Source organism: Dromiciops gliroides, chromosome 2 (genome assembly GCF_019393635.1).
Source record: "Dromiciops gliroides isolate mDroGli1 chromosome 2, mDroGli1.pri, whole genome shotgun sequence".
Classification (NCBI taxonomy): Eukaryota; Metazoa; Chordata; class Mammalia; order Microbiotheria; family Microbiotheriidae; genus Dromiciops; species Dromiciops gliroides.
This window is the reverse complement of record NC_057862.1, coordinates 397,222,402-397,239,958: the sequence shown is the minus strand read 5'-3', so window position 1 is coordinate 397,239,958 and position 17,557 is coordinate 397,222,402. Positions and strand designations below refer to the sequence as shown.

Sequence of the window (17,557 nt, the reverse complement as noted above, 5' to 3'; positions counted from 1 at the left end):
AAGTACAATTCTAAAGCCAAAAATTTCTGGGAAGTTTTTTTTTCCATTCCACTCTAGTCCCTGACACTAGACTCTACTAAGATCTTTGAGGGTAGAGATGACATCTTAACCAAACTGTCATACCTAGCACAGTGTTTTACACATGTTTATTGAGCGCAAGAAGCTAATAGAGTGGATTGGTGACTGTCTTAACATCTAAATGGCCTAAGGTTGACTGAATTCATGAGATTTGTCTTTGGGAAGGACTGGACCTTCTTGTTCTTGGCCTGGCTTCTTAGAGCTGAAAACCAGCATGGTGTAGTGCAGAGCAAGGACTTTAGAGTCAGGAGACCTGGCCCCTCTACTTGTTTGACTTTGGGCAAATCACCATACTTAGGATCTCAGATTCCATGATCCTCCAGAAGTTCCTTCTAGCTCCAAATCCCACGATCCTGTGGCCCAGGTTCCCATTCTCAGGACAGTGGAAATGGTTCTTCTTGTCCCTGCCATTCATCTCCTTAAAGAAGCTGCTTTCTTTGCCTAAAACTTGAATCATCTTGTGGCAGGCAAATGTGAAGAGAATAGAGCGAGTAACCCTTTAAAGATAAGGAATCGTGAAAGAAAAGTACTTAGAAGGGATAACTGGAAAGTCTGGGTTTTTTGTTGTTGTTGGGTTTTTTTTTAGAAAACCTAGGCCAGAACCTTGGGAATCATTTAGCCCAATTCCCTCATTTTTACAGATTGGGAAACCAAGATTTAGATCAGTCTCTTCTCCTTTCAGACCCCACCTCGCCCATTACAGGTACCCTATAAGTAGAATCAGCATGGGACAGTGGAAAGATCACAGAACTTTTGAGTCCTGGCTCTTCCCTCAATTAGCTGTGTGACCTTGGGCAAATCATTTCCCTTCTGAGCTTCAGTTTCCTCTACACCCTAGCTATAAAATGGGATTAATTACTTAAAGGTGTGCTACCTACTCATAAGAATCAAATGAGAAGTGCTTTGCATAATGCATTATAAACAAACCCTTATTAACTCAGATGTGAAGATAAAGTGGCAAAGAAGGACTCTGTGCCCTCTTGGAGGGGAAATGTAACAGTTACTGGCAGCTTAGGCTCAGGAAAGAGCTGAGAGAAAGAACTACCCCATTCAGTCCTTTTCTGAGCCTGGGGGCAGTAGAAATTATGGGCACCAGGTCTCCATGGCAACAGGTCTTGGCAGGTCAGGGAAACAAAGCCGGGCTGCTGCTTCTTCAAGGGCCTTCCTTGAAAGAGAAATCCACATGAGAAAAGATGAGCCTAGAAAGGGAAGCAGGGTGGAACAGACCACAGCCCAGGTGCCCCCTTCGGGTCTGGTTTGGGGGTTGGCCTCCATTCCTGGGAATACGGAGAAGAGTGGGCTGGTGAGGAAAAGCCTGGGATCAGAGCTTCCTAGATTTATAACTAAAAGGGACCTTAGAGGTCACCTAGTTCAGTTCCATTTTACAAAAATGAAGGAGTTAAGGAAGGAAAATGACCAGAGAAGAAGAGTGAGTTGCTCAGTCTTCCGGGGTAATAAAAATAATAATAAAAATAAAAAAATAATAATAAAATTTAAAAAGTAATAAAAGAATAGAAATAGTCAAAGATTAGATGACTTGATATTTCCTGTCCCAGAGATATTTCCTGTCTATTTGGGATTTAGAGAACAGAGCTTTGGATGAGTCTAAGAATGCAAATGGTCTGCCTCCCAGCAGGACTACACCTAACAGCTGCTTTACAGAAACTTTGCATTGAACCCTTACTAGCCAGTAATCCTTTCTTGTCCAATCTAAGTCCTCCTTGCTGCACTACACTAGAGAATGTTAGAGTAGTGCAGAGTCTATATTGAAACCAAGTAGAATGAAAACCCCTAAGTTGTCTGACTCAAGTCTCGTGGTGGACAGGTGGGTAGGCATTGTATTCAATATCCTCAACATGTACATTTTTAGGCCAGCTGATTTTACCTCAGTAATGCCTCTCCAATACACCGCCTCCTTTCCTCTGACACTGCCACCACTCTGGTGCAAGCCCTCATCACTCCCTCCTGGACTATTGCAATAACCTGTTGGTGAGTCCACCTGCCTCACATCTCACTTCACCAGACACCAAAGTGATTTTCCTAAATTGAAGTTGCAGTACAGTACTCCCCCTACTCAATCAACTGCAATGGCTCTCTTGCCTCCAGGATCAAATGCAAAATCCTCTGTCTGGTGTTCAAAGGCCTTCATAACCTAGCCTATTCCTACCTAATGCTTGATCCAGTCACACTGGCCTCCTGGCTATTCCACAAACAAGACACTTAGCTCTTTTGGTATCTTCTTTGGCTATCTCCTAAGCCTGGAACACTCTCCCTCCTCATCTTTACCTCCTTTTAGTCCGAACTAAAATCTCATCTTCCTTTCCCAACCTTTCTTAATTCAAGTGCCTTCTCTCTGTTTATTTCCAAATTATTCTGAGTATAGCTTGTTTATATAGATTTCTTTATAGGTTATCTCCTCAATAGATTGTAAGCTCCTTGAGGGCAAGTTACTGTCTTTTGCCTCTGTGCCTGGCACACAGTAGGTGCATAACAAATATATATTGACTGATATTTATGTGTTAAATAAATCACAAGCTCATACTGAGCCACCAGTGTTAGGCTATGATGGGAAGAAATAGGGTCTATAAGCATAGACCCAGTCTCTTCCTACAGATAAAGATAACTCAATAGACATTAAGTACATAAGTAAGGCACTGTGCTAGGTAGGTGTTGAGTGTGTAGAAACAAATTAAGATAACGAAATAGAAGATAATTGAGATAGGGTATGACCTCAGTGACCTCTAATTCCTCAGTCTCTCAGCAATTTTATCAACTGTCCACCACCCATGCTCTGGCTGGACTTCCCTCCCTTCTCAATCTTGATCCTTTAATTGTCCAGTTCAGCTCTCCTGTTAGCTCCCTTGTCCTAAACTACTAATGCCCTGCCAAATCCCAACCCTGAATTACACCAACTATCTAGCTCCATTCCTATTCCATTGCCTGCCATGCTGCTGAATGAACAGATGGAAGCCACACATACCCCTGACCTCACTCCCTGCACAATTGTGCGCTCCTCTTCTAATCTTCAATCAATATTTATTAGCCTCTTTCCTCTTGCCTACAATCACTCCTAAGTCTCTATCCTTTAAAAAACCTGAACCAAGCCAAACTCCTAGAGAAGCTGTCTGTGCTCATTTTCTCTGCTTCCATTCACTTCTCAACTCTTTGTAGTCGGGCTTTGTTACTAATGATCACTCTAACCAGAGGCATTTTCTCAGTCTCATCCTTCTTGTCCTCTCTGGAGCATTTGACGCTGACCACTCGATCTTCTCTGAGTTTTTGGGACACTGCTCCATTCTAGTTCACTTCTCACCTGTTTTTCTGTTTCTTCTCCATTTTCATGGATCATCATTCATATCACGTCCCCAAGGCTCTCTCTATACCAGACCCTCTTTTCCCTCTCTACATACTTCTCTTTCCCATGAGTTGATGATTCCCTGATCTATATATATCCAGTCCTATAATCATGAACTGTCTATTGGTTATTTCCAACTAGATGTCTCACAGGCACCTCCAAACCAGCATATGTCCAAAATAGAACACATCTTTCCTCCAAACCCATCCCTCTTCCCTATTTCTGTTGAGGGCATCAATAAGTTGCCAAATCTTATTATTTCAACCTCTGCCTTGTCTTCACTCACATCACACTAGTTCAGGCCCTCTTCGTTTCTCACCTGGACTCCTGCAAGAGCTTGTTCATTGGTCTCCCTGCCTGGAATCTCTCCCTACTCCAGTCCATCCTCCATACAGCTGCCAAAGAGATTTTCCTCAAGGGCAGGCCCTGTCACCCTTTAGATCAACTGTAAACTCCAGGCATGCAAAGCTCTTCACAGCTTATCCCCTTCGTACTTTTCAACCTTATATGTCCCTTCCCTTGTTGCACTCTATATACAGCCTGTTCCTCATGTACAACACTAACTCGATACCTGGAATATACCTCCACCCTTTCCTTTACTTTTCTCTTAAAGACTCAGCCCAAGTGTCACCTTCTTTATCACCTCCATCATCTTTCTTGCTCTCTCAACTGCCAATGCCTTCTCCCCACCCCAAACCACCCCCCACACACTACATTTTTATCTCTGCAAATAGAAAGTAAGCTCCTCGAGGGCAGGGATTGGCTTGCTTTTGCCTTTGTGTCCCTAGTAGCTGGTACAGAACATATGCTTAATAAATGCTTGATTTATAGGAAAGTATAGGGTGGGCCAAAAGTCACAAAGGGATCTGATGTTTTAACCATTTGTTGAAAATTATTTTTTTATTTTTCTCCATTTACAAGATTGGATTTTTCAGAGGTAATGTAAACAATGCTATGGTATTATAAATTAAAAACACAAAAAAAGGAGTTATTAAATATTTGTGACTTTTGGCCCCCCCTGTATTAACAAGTAGAAGGATTGCAAAAGGCTTCATGGAGGACATAGCATCTGAGCTTTGAAAGAGAAGCATTTTGACATTTTTAAATGGACAAAAATTTGTGTTAAACTTTGGGCCCAGGCTATAGGTGCTATGGAAAGCAAGAATAACTGTATGTTCTAGAATAGTCAGAAAGTTTCATAGACAAAGTGGACCTTGAGTGATAAGTAGCACTTAGTAGGGTAATGGACAGTTATCTCGCTTGGAATGAACAATGGCAAAAGGGGGGAATAGATTTGGCTGTGGTGTCAGGATTGAATCGTATTCCTAAGTAACTGCAGAAGCCATGAAAATACCACCAGCTCCAGATTTTGAGTAGGAAGAAGGGATAAGTATCTCGGGAAGGAGCAAACTGGGAACAGTTAACTATCACCTCATTCCTCAACCCATCTTCCTTGCAGCAATATTTCATCCTCCTCATCATCACTGACGGTGTTATCAGCGATATGGATGAGACCCGTCATGCAGTGGTACAGGCTTCAAAGCTGCCCATGTCCATCATTATTGTGGGTGTGGGCAATGCTGATTTTGCTGCCATGGAGTTCCTGGATGGTGATACTCGTGCTCTGCGTTCCCACACTGGCGAGGAGGCAGCTCGAGACATTGTGCAGTTTGTGCCCTTCCGAGAATTCCGCAATGTAAGCCTTGGGCAGGGTGGGGGGATCTGGGATGGAAGAGGGTTACCGAGGCAAAATGGGCATAGAAAATAAGATTCAGACATGAATGTTGCAATTATCTATAAAATAGAGGTCTGGGTGTAAAGTCAGGGAAGAACTGGGTCCAAATCCCTTCTCAGATACTTACTAGGTATGTAGCCCTGGGGAACCCACTTAACTCCTCTCAAGTCCAAGTTGCCTCATCCAGAAAATAAGTATATCACAGAATTATTATGAGGGTCAAATGAGATAATATATGTAAACTACTTTGTAAAGCTTAAAGTATATATAATTTTAACTATTATCAATACTAGACTATGGTCCCTTCCTGCTCTAAAGTTCTAAGATTCTGTTTGGTCCAGTTACAGAATATTATGCCTGGAACAGTCCTTAGAGTCCATCTAAACTAAGCTCATTATGTAGATGGGGAAAAGAGGCTCAGAGAAGCAGAGGGATTTAGTTCAGAGTCATACAGCCAATCCTTGGCTGGCCCCAGTTTTCTTTGATCTCAAGTCAATGATGCTCCTCTCACTTATTACACTTATTTACTACACTGTCAGTCATAGAATCATTGGCTCTAGAACTAAAATGGAACCTGAAAGATCATCTAGTCCAACTCCCTCAATTTACACATGAGAAAACTGAGTCCAAGAAAGGCAAAGTAATTTACTTGCCCAAAGTTTCACAGGCAGCATTGAGGCACTACTGTGTGCTACACCCTGTGCTAGGAGGCCTTGGCTGATAAACAAAAATACTAGCTAGCTTCTAATCTTAACTGCAGGAACTAAGGTATAACCTTGTGAAACAATGAGATAACACATATAGCACAAACATTTTTAAGCACCTACTGTGTGCAGAGCACTGTTATGCACAGAGCATGCAAAGACAAAATGAAAACGTCCCACTTCTCAAAAAGTGTGTATTTTCCTGGGGAAGGGAAAAGAATACATTACAGATAAGTATATACATGATAGTTTGAAGAGGTGGGGAAGAGCATTAATGACTATGATAAATAATAAAGTCTTAATTACAATAGTAGTTAGAAAAAGGATTTGATCAGTGTGGTCTCAAGATTTCCTGGAGGTGGGCCTGGAAGGATGGGTAGAATCTGGATAGATGTGAAGGAAGGGAGAAAGCACTCCCTCTGTGGAAAACAGCATGAGAAAAGGTATGGACATGAGAATGATCCATGGTGTACTTCACTGGAAATTATATAATGGAGAATAGTGGAATAGGGCCCAATAAAAAGGTGTATGGGGTAGTAGAGTAATGGCCTGTGAATTATTATCTTGAGGAGGACAACCACCTCCAAGAAGGACTGTATTACACCAGGGAGAGAGTTGGGTTTGATGCATAGAACTATTTCACAGTCATCGAGGTCAGAAAGGTGACCAAGGGGCTTGGGAGACTGTAGATCTAAGAGTAGGATCGAGTCACATCAGCAAGGGATGGATTAGATATAGTTCCACATTTGTATGAGACTCCTCTAAGATGATAGCTTCTTACTTTGCTTTAGTTTTTACATCACCTTTACTCCCAATATAACTTTTCCCATCTCCCTCTGTTATCCCTATCATAGAGAAAAAAAATTTCAGCAAAAGTAACCCACATATCAACCAAGTCTGATATTTGTAGGTAGATTTCCACACCCATAGTCCCTCACTTCTGCAAAGCAAGGAGGAGCATTCTCTTATTTATTCTTTAGCGCTACACTTGGTTATAATTTTGCAGCATTTAGGCTTCTGTTTACATTGTTACAGTGCTTGCTTGTATGTAGAAGGACACTCCTGTGTATTATAAAATAACCCACCCAAGAAATCACTAATCCTACCTTTTCTCTCCTCCTGTCCTCCAGGCACCTAAAGAAACCCTTGCTAAAGCTGTGCTGGCAGAACTGCCCCAGCAAGTCGTGCAGTATTTCAAACATAAAAACCTGCCACCTAGCAACTTCGAACCTGCATAACTCCTGCAGCCTCCTTTCCTCTCCAACCAGCATCAGCATGTCAGCCAAACCTCGTTGCAGTCCCCAAGGAAAGTGCACGTTCACCAGGCTTCTTCACTGGTGGTTTTTGTTTTTGTTTTTGAAACAAATTGGCTTTTTCATTTTTTTACAACTGGACATTCTCCCTGCTCTCTCCCAAACACAGCTGGGTTTCTTTTGTCACATTTGCCAACCCCGATGATACTACCATGCCACACAGGGCCACTCATTTCTCCTCCCTACCATCATTTTCAAGTATTGAATGTACTTTGTATAATTTTAGTGGGATAATTATAAAAGAGAATAAATTTTTACAATCAGAACTGGCATTTTTCCAAGCAACTAGCTATATAGGATTAAAAAAAAAGTATCCGTTATGTATTTGTGTTAAGCCTATACCTCTCATGCTCTGTTCATTTTTATACTGTGTACATGTCCTATTTGTTATACTCAGGTTAATAAAGAAACTCAGACATTCCCATGAAAGCCGTTTTCCTTGAACATAGCCTGGGGGGTTAAATATCTTTCAGTATAGTTTGTTTTGCTGTATACAGGCCCTAGTCCCAACTTCCTTACTCTAGTTTGTACAGTGTCGCTGTCATAAATTTCTGCTCGAAGAATGTCTTTAAGTGGCTTGGACTGGGAAATGAACTACCCTCAGCTCCAGGACAATCATTTTGACACCCACCTTCTAAAAACAGTAAAAAGAACTGTACCAGTTCCTACCTGCAAGTGCCTCAGTTATTCTGAGGCTGGTTCTGGGGGAGAGGGGTCTGGCAGCCTGCTGAGTCTGAGGAACACTGTATCTACCCTAGAATGTATGTGTAGTGTCTCCATCCTACAAAGCAAACCTTTTGCTTCCATAACTCTTTCCCAGGGCTAGTGCTGATTTTTTACCCTGAAGAGCCACCATCTACTGCCTTGGTAAAGTCTCATCTTGAGCATTAAGAAGGGACAACTATAGCTAGCTAGCCCTGCTGAGGATGAAGGTGCCTCATGTGGAAGGGGCAGCACCTAAGCCAAGTGGAGTTCAGCCAAAGGGGTGAAGCTCATCTCTAGAATTGTTCTCCTCCTCTTCCCCCCCCCCCCCCCGCCCCCGCCCTGATAAACAGACTTCCCTTAAGTGTTAATGGAAGTGTATGTATGACAGGTTATCATCTACTTGCTGATTATGAAAGCTATTGGCAGGGGGTTAGTTCTTTAGGAAAATGACTTGACCCAAAAGATAGATCATAACTTTCTCATTGAAGGTGTTTCCTGCAGTTGGTAGTTCCTGATTATGCCCACCAAAGCCTGGCAGAGCCCAACAAAACTTCAAGTAATTTCAGGAGGCCAAAACCACAACCCTAAAATAAAGATACCAGCTGGAAGTCTGCATTCATAGCCATAAGTAAACTATGTTACTGCTTGTGGATGACAGACTGGAAAATGAACTACAAGACATGAGAAGATTCCTTTAGTGCTATCAGTAAAGGCACTTTTCCCAACCAATTCTTTCTGATGAAGGATGGAGGCTATGTCCTGGCATATATTTTAAGGATTTGTGATTATATTTACAGAGGACAAAATTAGGAGCAACATAGAAAAGTTCTATAGGAAAGTAAATTTTACCTCCATATAAGGAAGTATTTTCAAATTACAGAGTTGAAATAGTGAATTCCCCTTCTCTGGAGACTTTGTGTTTTATAAAATATAGAGGTCAGCGGTGGGACACACACTCTTCAAATATGTACGAAGGGACACAGCAGCTCCTCATCCGGAAAACCACTTGTCAACAGTTGATGAATTCTTTTTTCTTTTTGTTTTTTTTTTGCTGGGCAATGGGGGTTAAGTGACTTGCCCAGGGTCACACAGCTAGTAAGTGTTCAAGTGTCTGAGGCTGGATTTGAACTCAGGTACTCCTGAATTCAGGGCCGGTGCTTTACCACTGCACCCATCTAGCTGCCCAGTTGATGAATTCTTAAAAAACACTTAACAATTATAAGAGCACCTTAAAATTTACCAAGTAGTTGACAGACACTCCCATAGACGCATCTGAATCTCCTTCACATTGACTCCTATAAGGTACACCTAATGCAGGTATGGTCATGCCCATGTTTACTCATAAGGGAAAAGGAGGCTGAGAGAAGTGAAGGGACTTGCCAGCGGTGCCAGAGATGAACCTGTAAAGATGCCCTGCTGGTCTTCACTGTTCCTGCTGAGTGTGTGCTATAGAGGGGTCATCCTTCTGGTAAATAAACTATTTGTGCTGCAATTATACTTTCGGGAGTTGTGAGCTATGTGTGTTTTCTTCTATAAAACATGGTCAGATTTTTAATATAAAAATAAAGTCAGTGAAGAAAAAAAATAAAAGGGTAAAATCTGAAGCCAAGTGCCTCCTGACTCCTCTCCTGGCCTCCTTCCACTCTACCGTGCTTTCTTCTCTAAAGCTGAAGCTACAGAGATTTACACATCAGTGAGGATTGAACTAGAAGACCTCTGAAGTCTCTTCCAATTCTGGAATCCTGTGATTCTTTAGTTGTGGAAAAGATTCAGATTTAAGTGAAAGGTGGGAGCTGGGGAGAAAAACTCATTCCATTCCTTCATCAGACTCCTTTCAGGCTGACAGGTGATTAATGGGGGCTATTAGATTCTACCTGTTATTTTAACTCCAACAGCTCTAACTCCTGCTACACAGGTAAGCAGCAAAATGCCAGCCTTGGCCAGTGTAACCAAATGTGCAACTGGCTTGTTGCACGTAACCTGTGACTGGAAACAGAGGGCTAAACTTCCTGCCTCCCACCGAGCAGAACTCCAATTCCATGCTGCTCTCACAGCTAAGTGGGCTGGATACATAAGGAAATCAAGAAATACCCAAGTCCAAATGACTCCGCAGAGGCAGCAAGCTTTCGTTTTTGTTTTTCCAGAGGGGTTTAAGGCAACAGCTGAGCCACATACCCACAGCTACAACACTGGAGCCAAAGAACTGTGTGTCCCAAACTAATTAACATTTAGCTCAGAAGGCTAGGAAATAGAATAAGCTGGTCCATTTTGCCCTTTGCCATTTTCTAACAGCAATTCTTTAACGTCTGGTGCGATGGCCTCCTATTAGAAAAAAATACCACAGGCTGGTACGATGGCTGATCTGAGAATCTGTTCAGACTCTGAATTAAGTATTTCATTTCCCCTGTTAAGCTCAGTAGAAGAATGCGGGTTGAGATGGAGCTCCCAGCTCCAAGATTCCTAATTCCTTTACCTATAATGGCTATTGTGGTATTCACAACTTCTCTGCACTACTTCTTTCCCCAGAGGAGTGAGCCTCACATCAAAGTTCTTCAGAAGACAAGGCAGAGATGTTTTAAATTTATTAACCAGGCTTTTCATCTCTAATTAACCAGCTGAATTGGATTTGAACATGAACTGTATTTGTTGATTACTTTATAAAAGTATTCTTTGTAATTTAAGAGAGTTCCCTTTGCCACCACCCCCCCCCCCATCTTTTAATCAAAAACACAAGATAAACTGGACCCTTGTCAAGGCTGCTTAAGCTATTAGCCAAGCATTTTGCTGTTGTTACTACAAATACTGTGTTTTGGTTCAGGACCAAGGATGTGCTTAATGGGTACAGAGGAAAAATATAAAACATAGATCGTGGTTTTATAATCTCTTGATATATTAAGAACAGAAACAGCAGCAGGAAGTTTTCCTTCTTTCTACAGTTGTTTTCTTCATCAACAAAAATAGTTATATGATATAGATTTTGTTCTTCTGAATGCTTACTAAGTATACATTCAAATAATCTATGTATTGTTTTTAGCAACTGCATTCATTTCTAAGTTCCCTCTAATATCAAAAGCAGATCCTAAGTATGGGGAGCCAAACTAGATAGTAACTCTCGTGTTTTTTTTAATGTGGCTTGTGACAGTTCTGAGGCTTGATGGGTGTGCCTGCTGTAATCATGATGGCACTACCGTAAGAACAATGAGACAAAGCAGAAGGTGCTTACATACCGTCTTACCTAAAGAACTGTTTGTTAAGACAGGGCAGCCACGCCTGTGCTGACAGCCAAGGAACAATTAGCACACTGCAGCTCTGTAGAAGGAAAGAGAAGGAATTTACAAGAAGTCAACTTATTGATGAAGAGGAGTTGCCATCTGCCAGTGGGAATCAAAGTGCAGTTGTATAGAGGGAAAATTGGTTGAGGGGGTCCCTCTGCCCACATAAGAACTGAATGACTTCTCAACTTGCCAACACTGAAATGTCAGTATATAATGGGAGTGAATGAGTGTGTGTGTGTGTGTGTGTCTCAGTCTGACACCTAAAGGAGAAGTAACTGACACAGAGACTAAAGCAATGGTTCAGATTTCTTAACACTCTGCCTACCCTTCCACCCTCAGGGCTTCCATAACCTGAATAGTAATCCACTGCAGCCCCTGAGATTTTCTGGCAGGGAAGGGAGTAAAGCATCAGTAGCTGATGCAGTCAGTGATAAACTAGGTATCAGCACAGGGAAGGGGAAGGGCTGATCCCTTAGGAATAGATGCCCTAAAAATATCTTCAACAGTTAAAAGCCAAAACTATATCTCGCATCAAGGGAACAGCATCAATTGAGTCATATACCATTTGTTTCAGATACTCTAAGCATGTGTATCACTTGTCTTTAGCCTTTTAGTGTTGGATTCTATGAGCTCCTTCAAATAAGCTACTTTTTCAAGAGGATTAAAGGCAGCTTTTATTAATGGGTAAAACTGAAGAAGTTCTATTAATCCCCAGTGCTTAGCACAGACAGTACCTAGTACATAGTAGATGCTTAATAAGTGTTTATTTGAAAAAAAAAATCTATATTCCCATTAAATCTTTTCTATTATTGTGCTAGGCAAAAAGATCAAAGCATCCTCAACTCTGATATAACTTAGATAACAGCCTTCAGGAAATGTCACTGATCTCACTAGTCAACTGGGGGCTTCTGGGGGCTTTGGGAAGAGGGGTAAGAAGGGAGATAGAAGGAATAGACACTTTTAAGGAAGAGCTTGAGAATGAACAACAAATGAGTGATAAGAGCACGTCACTACAGATGTGAATTTTGAGTCTTTATTTAGTTACACGACATCAGGAATTGGTTCGTGTCAGGAGAGTGCTCCATTTCATCACCTGGATCAGTTCTCTTCCCCACTGCACACTCCAAAATGCAGTGTAACAAAATGATGCTGTAAAATTAGCCTTAACAGAATGTTCAAACAATAGCTGTTCAATAACTGTCTTTGCCTTAGTTCTGCTGGGGAAGGAAAAAATGACCAAACCCTCTGCAAACCAGCAGGTGTCTTCTGTTCAAGGAGATGCTTTCAGCAGGTTTCTCACTTGCCCTGCCCCTTACCCAGCTGAGGAGAGTGAAAAGACAGCACAACAGGTACAGTCTCCTGTACCAAGAGTGGGAAACAAAAACAAAACATCGAGCTCCTGTAGCCAGGATTCTAGCATATTCTTAGACTAGGTTAAAGACACAGCTGTGTGCACAGCAGGCAGGCAAAGGAGGTTTTCAAGGAAGGTGATGCCCAAGGGCAAAATTAAGTGTCCAGACCACCCCATGGGGGAGGAGCCTCCTGCAGTGGAATCATCAGCAGAAGGAATTATGGAGCCTCGAGGAAAGTGTTGGTGCGGAACACCGATGACACAATCTTTCCAGTAGAGTTAATGGTGCCTTCACTGTCTGAGCTGGACTCAGAGTCACTGCTTCCAGAGTAGGCCCCTAGGCCTGGAAGGATCCCAATACAGACAGCAGCAGAGGGGCAGTGAATGGTAGAACCACTCAAGGAACCGCTTCCAAGTGGCACACATGATGGAGTGTCTGTGGAAAAAAAAGGCATTAGGGACTATTACATCTGGGTTGTTTTTTTAAAGTGATGATGCATTATGACTTGGTACAATGTTTTCTCTTTTTTTCGGGGGGGGGGGCAGTGGGGGTTAAGTGACTTGCCCAGGGTCACACAGCTAGTACATGTCAAGTGTCTGAGGCTGGATTTGAACTCAGGTCCTTCTGAATCTAGGTCCTGTGCTCTAATCCACTGTGCCACCTAGCTGCCCCCTGTACAATGTTTTTGTAGAGAAACATTCATACCCTTGAGCTCATCCATCTTCATTCAGTGCCTCTGTGAGATGGGCAGAGACAAGGATTATGTTCTATCTTATCCGTATATTCCCAATATATACCACAGTACCTGGCTGGTGCTTCATAATGCTTACTGCATTGAACTGACTTAAAGATAAATCAATTGAACTGGAGATTAAGAAATTGACTCAAATCTTATTAAAATCAATGGTGAAGCTGAAAAGCTCAGATTAGCATTCAGCTTTTTATTATTGTGATTATATCACCATCGTCATTATTACTAGTAACTCACATATGACACAGCACTTGGAAGTTTACAAAACCATCACAAGAACCAAGTGAGCTATGTGGCATGAGTGTTATTAACTTCATTTTGCAAATGAAGAAACTAGGGCTCACAGGTAAAATGGCTTTGTATGCAATACTAACAACTGCAAATCCTCAAATAAATCTGCCCAGTAAATATTAATCAACCTATGTACCTATCATTTAAATATTCTCCCTGCCAAGGTCATTAAAGTAATATTTTTTATTATAGTGGTAAAGAACGAGAAATTAAGAGAGTGAGCAATGGCTGAACCAGTTATAGTATATGAATGTAATAGAGTCTTGTAAAAAATGATGACGGGGATAGTTTCAGAAAGACCTGGAAAGACTCATATGAACTGATGCAAAATGAAGTGATCAGAACTAGGAGAACAATCTATACTAGAACAACAATATTATACAAAATTAACAATTTTTAAAGCCTTAAGGATTCTGATCAATGTAATGGCTGTCCATGATTATAGAGGGACAAGTGATGAGGTCTACTGTCCACCTCCTGACAGAGAGGTGATGGTCTAAATATACAGAATACAGAATGAAACACATTTTTAGACATGACCAATATGGAAATTGGTTTTGCTTGACCATGCATTTTATTTGCAAGGATTTTGTTTTTCTTTTTCCAGTGGACAGTAGAGGTGAGAGAGAAAAAAGATGCTCATTAATGGAAAAAAATTAATTCAATTAACAGATGGACAAACATCTTTAGTTTCCCCAAGGGGTAACTGGGCAGTAAGAAGCTATGTGGCACTTTCTTGTACTGAGGAAAATGAGGCAGAGATTAACTAACTTTCCCAAGAGAGATAGCATATTATAGACACATCTCCTAATCACCAAATCTAATGGCCTTTTCTCAAACCTCATCCTTCTTGACTTCTCTGAATCTTTTAACACTATTAACTATCCTTTTTTATTTGATATTCTCTTCTCTTTAGGTTTTCATGACACTGCTTTCTCCTGGTTCTCTTCCTACCTGATCAGACAGTTCCTTTTAGTATCCTTTGCTGTATCTTCATCCAGGTTACGCCAACCAATCTCTATGAAGATGATCATTAGATCTATTTTTTTTTTTTTTAGTGAGGCAATCGGGGTTAAGTGACTTGCCCAGGGTCACACAGCTAGTAAGTGTTAAGTGTCCGAGGCCGGATTTGAACTCAGGTCCTCCTGACTCCAGGGCTGGTGCTCTATCCACTGTGTCACCTAGCTGCCCCTCATTAGATCTATTTACCTAGCTCTAACCTTTTTTATCTCGAGTCTCACATTTCAAACTGCTTCTGGACTCCTCAAATTGGATATCTTTCTATAGACACCTCAAACTCAACTAATTATCTTCCCCCAAAAACCTTCCTCTATTCCTAACTTCCTTATTAATGTATAGGACAACACCATACTCATAAGCTCAAAACACAAGTCTCATAAGCTCCCTCTCTCTTTATCTTTAATGTTAGTGTCTTACCCCTGAGATTATCTCCAATTTATTCTGGATATACAGTTGTTTGCATGATGTCTCTCCTATTAAGACTGTGAGGGGGGCAGCTAGGTGGAGCAGTGGATAAAGCACTGGCCCTGGAGTCAGGAGGACCTGAGTTCAAATATGGCCTCAGACACTTGATACTTACTAGCTATGTGACCCTGGGCAAGTCACTTAACCCTCATTACCCCACCCTACCCCTACCCCCAAAAAAGACTGTGAGCTCTTTGAAAGCAGGAACCATTTTTGCCTTTCTTTATATCCCCAGATCTTAGCTTAGTGCATGGCACACAGAAAGTGCTTTTTATAAATGCCTGTTGATTTAGCTCAAACTAGAATTCATGGGATTTCACTTTTCTTCCCTCCTAGTCTCCTAGAAGCTATACTGCCTGCCCAAGAAAGGAAAGCCATGCCAAGTATGGGGGATTACCAGAGTAGAGGCACAGAAATGGGAAATGGAGTGGGGTGTATGAGGAACAGAAAGAAGGGCAGTTTTGCTGGACCTAAGAGTTGATGGAAGGGAATAACATGAAATAAGTCTGGAAGGCAGGAAGAGGAAAAGTTGTAAAGATCTCTGAATGTCAAACGGACTAACTATAAAAAACAAAAGCCATAAGTATGTAACACTTCAGAAAGATTCTAATCTAAAATGTTTTTTTTAAAGGGGCAGTGAATGGGGCAGGAAGGAATTTGACACTTAATAAGGTGAGCTTTAATTATCTGGAATCACTTACATGGAATACTTCCCAGACAAAGACAGGTATGTATGTTATTCTAGCAACAGGATTCTGGATATTATTGTCAACTAAACCACCTAATTTTGAGATTCCACTTGTGAAATAAAAGGGGAAAATCCTCATTTCCTACAGACAGGGCAGTCAGAGCCAAATGAATAGTAGCCAGGCACAAAAATACAATTATCATACATACCAAAGTGACAAAGTCACTTAGAGCTTTTCAAAATACGGAAATTGAGTTTCCTAAATTATCTAGAAGGTTGCTAGAAGGAAAAAAGAAGGGTAGTTAATTGCCCAAAGAGAAAGAAACCTGCCCTCTGATCTTGCATATTTGGATGTGCCTCCTGCCAGTTTTCCTCATTTGCAGGAGCTCATTGTAAAGCCAAACTAACACTCAAAATTACTAATAAGAATGTGTTCCTGGGATTCAGACAGATGCGTGACTTGACAGTAGATAGAGCCAACTTTTGCATTCACTTGCTCTGCTATAAAGCTAAGAAGCGAGTGCACAAAAACAGTTCCTGCTTTCAGCTATAGGGCCCCATCTATTACTCATGCTCACAAGGTCTTGCTAAAAGGATTTGTCTCCAAAAGACTCAGAAATCAAACAGTGACAAAAACTTCAGTCAGTTTTGAGGATCTCTGGACTGGTAAAACACAATGTTTCCTTCCAAGCACTGCTAGGAAGAGCTGAAGGGTGGGAAGAAGGGTGTGGTTGGACCAATACAACTGTAAAGCTGACTTTGTAGACATGCATTTCCCTAGGTCATCATATCTGATAAGATAGTATCAGCTAAACAATCAACAAATAAGCATTAAGCATTTCTGATGTGCCAGATACTGTGAGAGATAGAAAGACAAAAAAACTCCCTCTGTCTACAAGGGCTTTACATTCTTTTGCGGGGGGAGCAATGAGGGTTAAATGACTTGTCCAGGGTCACACAGCTAGTGTCAATTGTTTGAGGCTGGATTTGAACTCAGGTCCTCCTGAATCCAGGGCTGGTGCTTTATCCACTGTGCCATCTAGCTGCCCCCAGGACTTTACATTCTTCCAAGGAAGACAACAAATACACATATAAGTATATATAAAACATGCAAAAAATAAACTCAAGGGAACTAAAGGGGAGATACAGAAAGGCTTTGGGTGGAAGATGGATCTGGAGCAGAGCTTTGAAGGAAAGTTCAAGGGTTAAAAGGACAGGCATTCCAAGCAATGGGGACAATGAGTGCAAAGGCCCAGAAACAATAACCAGGCCAGTCTGGCTTGACCACAGAGTAAGGGGAGCAAGGTATAAAAAGGCTGGAAATGTAAGCTGGGGCTAAACTGTGGACTTCTAACAGAAGTTTGTACTTGATTTTAGAGGCAAGAGGGAACCACCAGAACTTACTGGGCAGAGGAATAACATGGCTAGAGCTGTGCTTCAGGAATCTGGTGGCTGTGTGTAAGTCAGATTCGAGAGAGGAAAGATGTGACACAAGGAGACTGATGAGAAGGCTACCAGAGTAATACAAGCAAGAGGCTCCAATGGTCTGAACCAAGGTGGCGGCCAAGGGAGCAGGAGCAGGGAGAAAAGAAGCCATCTAGTTCAATCTCTTAATTTTTAAGCTATGGAAACTGAGAAAACTCAGATTAAGTAACTTGCCCAAGATCATAATAGAATGTGAATCCTAGTCCTCTGACTCTGGGACTCCATCCCAGGGACATTTGTACAAAGTGTCTGATGCAGGGGACAGAGAGGCTGCATGATACTAATACAACACTGCTGCCACTCACCAGCTGGGTGATAGTGGGAAGATTTTTTAACCTCT

General features: G+C 41.6%; 2 protein-coding genes across 4 annotated transcripts in view; one reads left to right on the top strand and one right to left on the bottom strand.

Moving 5' to 3' along the window:
- The window catches only part of CPNE2 (copine 2), a 94,827-nt gene extending 87,218 nt beyond the window's left edge, over positions 1 to 7,609 (top strand). The window contains exons 15-16 of the mRNA XM_043985058.1: positions 4,893 to 5,129; positions 7,003 to 7,609. Of these exons, the coding sequence (XP_043840993.1) occupies positions 4,893 to 5,129; positions 7,003 to 7,110 (345 nt within the window). The 3' untranslated portion in view covers positions 7,111 to 7,609. The remainder of the gene's footprint in view (positions 1 to 4,892; positions 5,130 to 7,002) is intronic.
- A 4,567-nt stretch (positions 7,610 to 12,176) lies between these two features.
- The window catches only part of PSME3IP1 (proteasome activator subunit 3 interacting protein 1), a 47,777-nt gene continuing 42,396 nt past the window's right edge, over positions 12,177 to 17,557 (bottom strand). For all 3 annotated transcript variants that reach the window (XM_043988080.1, XM_043988082.1, XM_043988081.1), the window contains one exon: positions 12,177 to 12,952. In XM_043988080.1, the coding sequence (XP_043844015.1) occupies positions 12,735 to 12,952 (218 nt within the window). In that variant the 3' untranslated portion in view covers positions 12,177 to 12,734. The remainder of the gene's footprint in view (positions 12,953 to 17,557) is intronic.